The sequence below is a fragment of the Centrocercus urophasianus genome, unplaced genomic scaffold, assembly GCF_019232065.1.
Source record: "Centrocercus urophasianus isolate 14NV4802_14NV808 unplaced genomic scaffold, USGS_Curo_1.0 seq_11, whole genome shotgun sequence".
Taxonomy (NCBI): Eukaryota; Metazoa; Chordata; class Aves; order Galliformes; family Phasianidae; genus Centrocercus; species Centrocercus urophasianus.
In genome coordinates this window covers 10702788-10714964 of record NW_024884253.1, presented here as the reverse complement: position 1 = coordinate 10714964, position 12177 = coordinate 10702788, and the positions used below count along the sequence as shown (strand labels likewise).

At 45.4% G+C, this 12177-nt stretch overlaps 1 protein-coding gene across 1 annotated transcript; it reads right to left on the bottom strand.

Moving 5' to 3' along the window:
* Positions 1–560: 560 nt before the first annotated feature.
* KLHL38 (kelch like family member 38) lies at positions 561–5447 on the bottom strand. The gene is made up of 3 exons (XM_042840094.1): positions 4085–5447; positions 2556–2661; positions 561–924 (listed from the first exon to the last, which is right to left on the bottom strand). Exons 1-3 carry the CDS (start codon positions 5432–5434, stop codon positions 638–640), a joined length of 1743 nt encoding a protein of 580 aa, XP_042696028.1. The 5' UTR covers positions 5435–5447; the 3' UTR covers positions 561–637.
* Positions 5448–12177: the final 6730 nt, after the last annotated feature.

Below are 12177 nucleotides of genomic sequence, written 5' to 3'. Positions count from 1 at the left end.
GAAAGAGAGGTAGCTCAAGAAAATCAAATCTGCATCTTGTAATGTAAGCATTTAGATCAAAGCATCAGCCTTTTAGTATTTTTTATATCAGTTTTCTATTGATATTAGAAACATTAAAAGTGTCAGTCTCATAAGATGTTTACTGCTAATGCAGACAGATGCTTCTAGGTTGGCTACACATTCAGAGCTTGGGGCTTCCTATTCCTAATGTTGCTGCCACTGGAAATAGAAAACTTGGTCGACTCGAAGCAGTATGGGCCATGACATGCAGCTGAATAGTTCTGCTTCTTTGCACGCTAAGTGCAAAGTACCAGCACTCCTATCTGCCTTTCATTTCAAAGTCTTCACAAGGCTGAATCCTGCACCAGGTTCCTACCCAGTAATTTTTCCTGCTTTCTCTTGAGATTCTGGATAATGCCTGAAGGCAGGACTTCAGCAGTGCCACATGCAGTATTGGTCAGATGAATATGGCATGAGCATGAAGATCATGATCTTTCTGGCAGAGTAATTGGGGAATGACCAACCCCACTAGGACCTTCAAGAACAAGAGTTGTTGGGACTACAGGACGATTCTCTGTGCTCTATGCAGAGCAAGGAGGAGGAAAACAACAAACACCTGGGAAGTACCAAATGTAATTCAGAGAAGGTTAGAACAGGGTACACACTGGAGTGTAAGGCATCCATGGTCAAAGAGTTTGTGTGGCAGTTTTCCCTTTGGTGTCCATGTGTCAGTCTCTGGGTCATAGCAGTCCAAAGAATCTGAGTCTTCAATGACATTGTCCACAGTGAGACATCGTCCTCCTGTAACATACAGCTTGTTCTTGATGACAGTGGCCCCATGATGCATTCGCCTGTCCCTCATGTCTGCACATTTGACAAACTTGTTGCCTTTTGTATCATAAGCAATTATTCTCCGAGTGTATCCTAAATGCAAAGATGGAGATAGAAGAGACAGATGCGAATTAGGATTAGTAGCTCAGTTCATACTGGTACATAATTGGGCAGAACTAAGATATCTAAGATGGGAAATAATGATCTGTCACAGAACTGCTCGCCTGTATACCTTCCTGTTTGTCTTCATCCTGTCTCCTATCACCTTGACAGCTAAGGCTCAATGAGCACTGGTGGCAGTCAACCTATTGAACACACTTGGAGCTTGCAGTTTTCCATATGCACTTTCAGACATCCTTAAGTATTTCCCTTTACCCAAAAGGCTTCTAGAGCTTCACTCAGAAATACGGAAACCAATGGTATGTAGGAAGCCAGAAGGGACAGGGGGAGCAACAATGCCTTTCTGGGTTGGAGTTGTAGCTGTAAACCAAACGGTGCTGTGTACATGATAGTGTGCTCTCTCTGCTGTTTACTCCATTCCTATACCCTCCGTGTCACTTCTGTGTTGTCCACCGTGCTGGCAGCCCAGTGGTTGGCTCTACCACCGAGGGGTAGTTCAACCTCACATCACTGAGAGGCAGGGGCTGGTATGGGTCATGAGCAATGGAGGTAAGAAGTTTGTTCCCCAGCAGTAGCTTGTCTGTGTATCTCTTGTCTATGTAGATAATCAAGAAAGCTCATGGCAAGCAAACTGCTTTGGGCCTTGTTGTGCAGGCCTTGAATCCACTTTCCCTAACCTGATATCATCAGCATCTGGGGTCAACACAGGCTCTTCAGATAAAAGGTGCATTGCAAAAGGTAGCAGTGGCCTCCTGTAGGGAAACACAGTGCTTTTGAGTCCTATGTTATACAGGTCCACTCCTCTGTTAATGCTTCTCTATGTCTCATTCTTTCTTAAATAATCTAACGTGCTTTCTCTTGCCAGATTCTAGTCAGGGAAGCTGCATTAAGGACTGTGGAGTGCTGAGCTTGGTCACTACCAATGAGGTGTGATCTGTCAAAGTGCCATGGACAGAGACGGATTCTTGTGTTGAATAAGGTGGAAGTTTCTCCTCTCCAGATGGCTCATGCCCCTCTCAGAGCATTTCTCCATTGCCTCCAGGAGGCAGCTGCAGGAACAATGGACCTCTCAACTCCAGCAATGAGCCCCTTAACCCACCCATCCCAACAAACTGCCCATGGCCATGTGGAAACCGTGCTCTTTGCCTTTCCAAGAAAAGCCTTCAGAGAGGAACAAGCTATGAGTAAGAGGAGGGGCAGAGCCCCATGCCTTTTTTCTTCCTCGCTTCCTCTACAGAGAAGCAACTCATAGGCTTTACCCCATTTTCCCCCACTTAAGTCCTGTTAAAAGAGTGAGAAGGTGCCTGTAAATAATTTGTCCCCACCACCTTCATGGCCCTGAAACCCCATGAGAGATGTGTATGGAGACTGGGCATAATCCACTTCTCCCTCACAAGTGCCACATGCTGTTGCAGCTCATACATGACTTTTGCTCCTGCAGCATGATAGCCATGCTCAGCATCAATGATTCTCATTGCTGACATAGCTGGCTGCCACTCTGATGATCCCTGGCCAGAGCAGTGTCATCCTGAGCAGGAAGCATGCAAAATCTTGCAGGATCTGTACATGTGCAGGCAGGAGGGTGGGTGAAAAAGAGCCCTTACCTCCCACGATAATAATCTGGTCTCCAATCACAACAGCTGGAGCACAGACGTTCTTCACCACTCTAGTCTCCATCCGAAACCACATATTCCTGGAGACATGGTAAACCTGACAAATAAATAAAGATGCACACACAGCTGTTTATGTTGCTTTTTGACTGGCAGTTGTAATTACAGAGAAATTTAAGGTTTTTATTTTGTCTTAATGAATACAATCCACGGGCTTGAACTGCTGGGAATTTTTTACCCACTCCTTTTTTCCTAGTAAGTCCCCTTGGAAAGCATTTGTGTTCCCCTGGATGGGCTGCTCAGCACGCACAATAAGGCAGAGAGTTTCTGTCCTGTGCAAGCTTCTTCACTGTAAGTTATTCTATGGCCACTAAGTTGCTGTAACTCCTGGCTAACATTCTCCCAAAACCCAGGTCACATCCCTTCATTTTCCAATTTTCTGTGTAGTTCTGCCTTCCTTCCCCATTTCCTGGGCAAGCCAACTGCAATTTCACCTAGCTCTGCTGGCAGCCTGTGTTTGCCCTGCTGCTATATTTGTGCTGGTGGCTGGTATGCACTCAGGTTGGCAAAGAGACTTGTTGATGGGACCTAGAGTGATATCTAAGTCATCAATTTATGTGAGAAAAAGAACTGCTGCCAGATGACGATCACTCAGTCATCTGTGTGTGGGTGACATAAACTTTTATGTCACGTCATCCGCTTCTCAGTATAGCAAATATCTTCAGGACATCTCCCCACGTTGATAATCATGTTTCCTTTGCCTTGATAATTAAGTAACATTATCATTATAAGTAAGTATTGCTCAAGTGCTGGCTGCTGTTTTGGCTCTTAGTGGTGCTTCTTAATTAAACTACCTAAACCAGTGAAAAACACTCAAGTGGAAAGTAACATTGCATCACTAAAGCATCAAATCAGATAAGGAAGGATTTAATGTCTTTCACCCTCCTAATATAGCTTAACTACCAAAAGCAGGCAGAGAGCCAGCAACATGTGGCAGACTTTTAACACAACTGTTTATGTGAAACAACTGTCAGTTTAAGCTCTGGTCTTTTGATGAGTGTGAGTCTAATTGCTCTAATGATCTCAAACTGGCATCTTTGCTGTCACTGCAAAGGAGCAGATGTGCAGCTGAGGCTCCAGCTTAGCTGCAGGCTGGCCAAGCAACAAGCACTGATTTGGGTGAATGGTTACAAACGTGGAGGTGGCCATGGGGTCAGTTATTGCCTGCCATAGCAGCATCCACAGGAGCTCCCAAGACTTCCATAGGAAATTCTCCTGTGACAGAGTCAGAACCAGAGGAAGGGCCTCAGGCCTTATGTCTGAAAAATATTCCATGGGGAAAATGAAAGAACAACAATGCTCCTTAGACTCAAGACTTCCTTGAAGCAATGGTCAACTCGTCCTGCCTGCTGTTGCAACTCACAAGAAAGTTTTATTTTGGAATTGACTTCTTCGTCAACGTGATGATGAACCACAGACAAATTGAGGCAAAACTGCCTATGTCAAGGAGGACTGACTGTTACCTGGATAAGCCGGACAGGGTTTTGCATAATGTCTTCTCCCCCAAAAAGGTACACCCTCTGGTCTTTGGCAGCAACAGCAGGATGAAGGACAGCAACAGGCATGTTTGCCATGCTCTCACAGGTGTTGTAGATGCTGTCATATCTTTCCACAGAATTCAGGATTTCTTGGTTTTCACCAATTCCACCGAATGATAAAATATAATTTTTATATGCCAAGCTTCTGTGGGAATAACGTGGAACTAGCATAGGCTCAACCAACCTCCACTGATTGAGTTTGAGGGAGTAAATGTAAATATTATCGCTGACTGGACTTTTCTTGTTGCTAACAGGCATCCCTCCAAGCACATAAATATTACTGTGTAAGCTCACTGCAGATGCTTTGTACAGGCGCACAGGAAGTTTGGCCAGGCTTAGCCATTGATTAGTCTTGTCATCATAGAGCAGGACATCCCTTGTGGTCTGCTGGTTGTCCTTCCTGCCACCGATGATGATGAGGAACTCTTGGTTGGAGTATCTGCGAGGAACGTGTACCATTGGCTTGATGTCAGGTGCATTGGTGCTGTACAAGGAGAACATCTGTCTTCGAGCTGACTCGAGAATGCTCCTGCAAGTGGGTGAAGACTGAACAAGGGAGTCATTGGCAATGAAATGGAAGAGGAAAGTTGGATGGACGTACTGAAGCCGGACCTTCTTGAACAAGTCTTGGATGTAGCGCTGTCTTGCCTGCAGGTCATGCCGGATCCAGACCATGAGTGTCTCGAAGACCTGCTCCTCCTCCCCACAGAGCTCATCATCCCCAAGGTAATCGAGGAGCTCCAAAGGACAGAGATCCTTGAGGTCCTCAGAAGAGGCCACTTCAGGAAAACATTTCAAAGCCATAGTCTTGGCCTTCTTATTCAGGCTTTGGCAGTTCAAGATTTTTGCCAGTCTGATCATGCTTAGACAGTTGTCAGGAGTCAGCTTATCTTGGAGGTAGGCAGAGCAGGCCTCAAACAGCTTAGCGTACTGCAGCATGGATGCTGTCTCCAAGAGGTACAAGACATTCTCAGCAGATATGAGAATCTCCCCTGTGTAAATGTAAAGGATAATCTGGTCCAAAATTTCAGCATCAATACCCTTCAGGGTGACTTTAGCTTGGTGACTCTCTTTGAAGTTGTTACAGAACATCGCCTTGAAGTATGGGCTGCTGGCAGCCAGAACGTTTCTGTGGCAGGGGACTTCAAAGCCCCCAGAGCAGAGGGTAACATCAGTCAGCATCCTGCTCTGCCGCAGCGCATTCAGCTGCCTCAGCAGTTCGGAGGAGAAGTCCTGGTCTTTGAAGAGAAACTCCTCAGCAGATCTCTCCTCCATAGCAAAGAGAGAGATGAAGTCTGGACTTGGCAGAAAAAAACAAATTCTTAGCAGCTTTTATAGAAATATCCAGCTCCAAGGGAACAAATCAGGACTTTGATGTTGCTCTAAATATTCATTCGCTGTTAAGCATAAAAATGGAACATGGGTTAAGCACAGTGGGAAAGTAATAAAGAAGCTAAAAGGTCACAAAAACCCTTTAAAATTTTTATAAATTTATCAGATAGATTGCAGCTCCGGGGTCAGCATTGCCTGTGTCTCTGGCAAGAAGCAAAAGCACTGAAGTTATCTCACTGATTTGGGATGAAAGCTGAACAGCTGAAGCAGTGGGGAGGTTCGTTTTAATCATGTCGAATAAATGCGCTTGGACATTTATTCACTATTTTAAAGTATTAGCAGTTTAGTAACTTGCGTCTCTTTCCCCTAGAGTTAGTCATTCCCAAAGAATGTAAATCTGGCAGAGCTGAACTCTGCAGCAGGGCTAACTAAACCCTAGAGACTGGGAATCTGCATTAAAACAGTTATTTATTCACTCTGCTTAGCTGTGGTTTTTTTTATGTTAATCAGACACACAATGACTAAATTAAGTGCCAGGCAGAACAATCTGATGAGTATTTATTTCATGCCTAACCGCTTAATCTGCAGTGAAATCGTATGGTAGAAATGTTTACCTTCGGATGTCCTTCCCTGCATGCACTTACTCTCTGTCGCTTATTCTCTGCTGAGATTTTCCATAGCTAGAGCCTGGATAAAAACTATAAACCCACAGGACGTTTCTTTCAGTAGGTAAGTGATTCATAGAAGGTGATTTCTGGACGTGTTTATTCTGAAGTCACTTTTGCCGCTTTCAGGAGCTTTGTGCAGGAGCGCGAGGCGGTGGGGCATTGTATACATTCCAGCACTAAGAATAGGCACATATGGACTTCTCACAGTTATCACATGTGATACCGCCGTTGCCTTTTGCAATGACCTGGCTGGTACTGAGCATGCCCAAGTGGTGTTTTTCTGGCAAATGTTTACATATAATAAATAGACACAGGGAGGAAAGTTCACTTATAAAAGTCCTGGCTGTCTGTTTGGAAACAGCAACAGGACCCTGTCCTAAATTGCCTGGGAACTTGAGAAGCCTGTAAACAGTCTGCAGCCCCTTGCGCTAGGCGATGCACTGTCACGTATTTTTGTGGAGCAAGGAAAAAGCAGAGCCTGCAGGGAGCCCAGAGGGATGGACCATGTCTCCACCTGATGGAGAGGTTTTGGGAGCACCTGCTGTTGTGGTCTGCAGTGGTGGGCAGGAGATCCTGATGTGCTGGGACTCCCATGACCATGGCACCTAGAGTGGATAAGGAGAAATACAGGAATGTATTTTAAAATCTTAGAATCATTGAATCACCAAAGTTGGAAAAGACCTCCAAGATCATCCAGTCCAACCATGCACCTACCACCAATATTTCCCCACTAAATCAGGTCCCTCGGTACAATATCTAAATGTTTCTTGAACACCTCCAGAGATGGAGACTCCACCACCTCCATTGGCAGCCTGTTCCAGCACCTGACCACTCTTTTGGAGAAATTTCCTCTAATATCCAATCTGAACTTTGCCTGCTGTAACTTGAGGCCATTCTCTTTAGTCCTATCACTATTACCTGTGAGAAGAGTCTGACTCCCACCACAACATCCTTTCAGGGAGTTACAACTCCTCCAGACTGAACAATCCCAGTTATCTCAGCCACTCCTCATATGACTTGCGCTTCAGACTCTTTGATGTATCAAGGGGCATCATAAGGATTAAGTTCAACAAGACCAAGTGCCAAGTCCTGCACTTTGGTCACAACAAGCCAGTCAAAAATACCGGCTTGGGGCAGAGTGGCTGGAAGACTGTGTGGAGGAAATGGACCTGGTGGTGTTGATCAAAGTTCAGCTTAACATGAGCCAGCAATGTGCCCAGGGGGTCAAGAAGGCCAGTGGCATCCTGGCTTGTAGCAGAAATAAGTGCAGCCAGCAGGAGTAGGAAGGTGATCATCCCCCTGAACTCAGCTCTGGCAAGGCCACATCTTGAGTACTGTGTTCAGTTTTGGGCCCCTCACTATAAGAAAAACATTGAGGCATCATCTCAGCCAGCAGTGAGGTACTGACTGGAACAGTCTGCCCAGGGAGGTGGTGGAGTCTCAGTGCCTAGAGGTTTTCAATAAATGTGTAAATGTGGCACTGAGGGAGATGGTTTAGTGGGCACGTTAGTGATATGAGGTGATGGTTGGACCAGATGATCTTAGTTGTCTTTCCAGCCTTAATGATTCTATGATTCATACAAATAAATGCAGGTTATGGCTTTTTCTGCAAGAATTTAATCTCTCTGAAATCCCTAACAAAGAAACACAAGTGCTTTGAGTAAGGTGAGTGGAAACTGAAACAGCTTGCTGAAGTGAGGGTAGCAGGCTGGAAAAAATCACTGAGGTGGTCAGCCCTAGGCTCCTCATTGCAGACCCTCTAACTGCAGATGTCTGCAGGTGAACAGAGTGTCCGAGCTCCCCTAGCAGCTGGTGAACTCTGGTCAGTACAACCATAGAGTTATCCTGGTCACCAGGATATCTGTTTAGGGGTAGGTGAATGGTCCTCCAGGCACATCTGACTCAATCTTCATGGGCTGTGGTTGTTCACGTGTCCTGGTGATGTATAGGTGTCTTGTTGTACACTCTTCTGTACTCGCTGTATCACTCCCAGATATTTGAGATGCTCATCCTAAATTCATCCCCTGGGCTTGGATTAGTTGAGCACCACGTGCCCCAGAGGATCCTCTACAACCCCAGATGCCTACACAGAAGGGCTGGGACTCCAGCAGGTGTGATGTGTCCCAGACCTGTGCCAATATCATGGACATTTCAGGAAATACGGCTCTGGCTGCCCCAGGGTGATTGACGTGGGGTCCCTGGTCTGTGCTGAAGTTCTTGCCTTTGTTCTGATACGGGACTAAATCCAAAATGTTATTTCTAAGTGCTGCTACTACAGGGAATAACAAGGTTAAAGCAGAACTCCTTCTTCATGTTCTCGAAGTCAAGGCTTGCTGGTGGGTCATGGCTGTGTCTGATCACAGTGGATCAGATAGGTGAACATGCTGGGAGCTGCAGTGCCCTTGTATCAACCACCATGCACAGTTTGCCTCCTCAGACCTCCATGCACTGCTGTCCCAGCAAGCTGCAGGGACAGAGGGGCTGGTCCTCTAAAAACAGCGGCTTTCGTCTCAGGCTATGCTATACACATCCTTTCCCAGAGGGTTCATCAAGGAGCCTACTGATGGCCCAGTGGGGCCAAAGGCCTGTTGAGCCCCAAAGGCTGTTGAGCCCAGAAGACTCTGTGTCCGCATCAGGCTGGAGTAGAGGCTGCAGCATCTCTTTCAGTGTGATCCATCTGGTGAGGTGAGGGAGGAGAAGAGAAGGAGCATGGGGTTGCCTTGATGGGTCACTGTCAGGCACCGTGCATCCTCTTCCTTCTCCTTGAGCAGAGGCTGAGCTGGAGACAGTGCTGGGCAGAACACGCCCTCCCATCCTTGCTTGCTGTCATTGCTGCCTCCCCAGCTGGCCAGGATCACGCTGTAAATATTTAGAGTGGCATTAAGAAAGAAAAAGGAGAATTTCTCCTTCCTCATCCAGAGAACATTAGCTACCCAAACAAAACACCCTCTCTCTTTCTTTCTCTCTCTGTATGCATACGCTCTCATTGCAGCCCGTTTCGACGATGGATGCAGCTTTTTCTTCTGGCTCAGGCTCTTTGCTGCCTGCTTAGTTCTGCCTTTTCTTGGCAGAGACTGTGGATTATTTTTTAACCCTAAAAGAAACAAACAATGCTCTCTGACTTCACTGCTGACACTGCTTTATGGGGTCGAGGAAGGGTAGGTGGCATGTTCATGTATTTTAGACACAGATAAATGTGGCATTTATTTAGAAGATCCCAGGCTTGAGAGTTTTGCTGGGTTATGCAAACTCCTGCTAGCGTGAAGTACATCGTGTGCTGTTTAACAAGCTTACTGCTCTCGGGGGGGGGGCTGCTCCCCGCTCAGTCCCCATGCACGTCCCTGCCAACTTGGGGCCGAGGCTCCCCAGCTGCCTGCTGCACAGCTCTCCTCTTTCCTTCCCAGAACTTATGGTTTCCTTCAATCAAATGGAGATACTTAGCTAAGATTTCCTTTATAAATAAACTAAATGTTATTTTTCACGGCATATCCTATAATGGCTGGCCCTGTATGGATCCTGCTGCTGCAGCATACTTCAGAATTTAGTGTATTTTTCCTCATTACCTCTGGCAAGAGAGAGAAGAGCCTTTTCTTCTGTGAGTCTGTGTAACTTGTTTAAGAACGCCTGCTTCTGAGTGAATCTTTGAGGCGGGTTCCTTGAGTGAGCATGCTGGTCACTGAGCCAGGTCCACAAAGCTTCAGTGGTCCTTGTTTTGGGTGATGGGATATTGCATTAACCACAGAGCAAGATATTGCATGGATAATGGAGAGCAGTCTGAACACTGTGTGCAAATGGAGAAGTGGGCTTGTTTGCAGGTTGTTTCACCTATTGGCATTGTGAAACGCAGTGCTGCGTCCCCCATGCCCCTGATGGAGGTTGGAGCCACTGGGAGATGATAAAAACACGAAACCTCAACAGCCTCTGGCTTATGAGTGGGCAATTTCCAGAACATGGAAATGTCTAGCAAGGAATGAGCACTCTACTGCTTTTGAACATTCACCCTGTTTCTTCTGCTCTCTCTCAAGTGTTTAGAATTGCTCTATTTTGGGATTAGGACGGCTGAATCTTTGATCTGACCCAGAGCACATCTTCTTATGTTTTAGTGTAATGGGATGATGAAATGCCTATTATCATGCACTAAGCAGCAGAGTGGAAAAAAGCTGTAATCTAATCAGCCAGCAGGCAGGTGCACAGAGAGGACTGGTGATGTCAGACAACTTCTAAAACCCATATGCTGATCCTATTACCATTCAGGTGAAAATGAACAAATCTGGATACAGAGAAAGGACAGCTCAAAACAGAGAGTCCACTGAGCTTATACAGCACTACATGCTGCCCTGATGACTACCAGCCCCGGGTACCACTCCTCACCCAAAATTTATAGTTTAAATAGGCAGAAGGACAAGAAAAATAATATTTCTTATTATGGTCTTATTAAAACTGGGAGACATAACAAAACCAATGTTTATCATTTCTCATTATAAAAAGAGATAATAAGAGGGATCGCAATTAATCAGATGCTGTAGTTGGAGAGCACAAGGAGATGCCCCAGGCAGCAATGCCAGTCAGCTGTATTTTCAGCATCCAGCCCCGTTTGGGAAAGCAGCTGGCACTGCCCAGATACTGCATGCACTGGCAGTGTGGAGTTTGGTTGGTGGGCACCTGATGTCATTTTGCTTCTTACAAGCTGGAGGGGAGAAAAATATGTGAACAGAAAGGAAGACTAGTTATATGGGGAATTATTATATTTATGTGTTGCATGGAAATAAATATAATTTATATGCATAGTGAAATAAAGAACAAAGACATATCTACAGAAGCAAATTAGAATCAAGAGGTAGCAAGGACCCTTCTGCTCAACATGAAACTAATCAGCTGATAGCACAAGGATACCTAACTCCATGTGTGATGTCTGGGCCAGACCCATCAAGGAAAAGTTTCCTTATATCCAAAGCATCCTCCCCATGTCTTGTCCATGTTCAGCCTGAGCCGAGTATAGATTCACTATTTGGCTCGCTAAATCGAGAAAATAGGCCTTTGATCCTGTCCTCCTCTAGCTTGCTGGTTTACGGCTTAGGTTCACTGAAAGCAGCAAAACACACCAAGCCAGCAAATAGCAGAGAAGATATTGAAAAGAAAACAGAATCCAGTGTGAATATAGGGAATCTGTGGACAATTGCCTGTGACAATAAGATGTGTTACTTCAGGCAAGAGAAATACAACAGCTATTTCACATGGTACTGCCAGGTGTGGTCTCTGGCTCACAAAATACTGAATTCTCCTGGAGTCATTGGAAAATCTAGGTTGGAGGGACCCTGGGAGACCAGCTAGCAGGTCTACCCTCTATATTAGATCAAGTCGCTCAGAGAATCTTGTTGGATTTTGGAGATCTTGAAAGATAGGCACACAACGTCTCTGAGAAATCTGTTCCAATGCTGAACCACTCTCCTGGAGAAGTTCTGTTTAATGTCCTTCAGACAAGAAATTATTTTGTTGTGATTTGTGACAGCTGCCTCTTTGTCGCAGAGAAATCTGCTAACTTTCTTTTGCCAGCACCAGCTTTCAACTATCTGGTCTTTTTCCACCTTTGTGACTCTTCTCTCATTTCTCTATTAACCATTGCATTACTCATTTTCTGTTTATCTTTTCAGTCAGCATGGTTCCACCAAGTGCCCAACCACCTCTGCTGTCATTCCCATTGGTATGATACTTAGTCCTGAACTAGGGCTTAGTTTAAGACTTGATGGGGTCTGAATTTAGTTCTGATTTAGAGGCTGAGTAATGGACTCATCTGTAGATATTGGTCTTGGAATCTGAACTCATATTTTGAACCTGTGACCTGAACTTCTGGTAGAGAGGCATGGGAACAAGTTTTGCATCTTTGAAGACACAGAGCAACTTCACAAATGTCACCGTCATCACTGTATGCATTGTGTACAGACAGATAGATAAATATAGCATATAATTCAGTAATGACTTTGCCCCAGTATGTGTGGGTGTGAAGATGTGTGGGCTTCT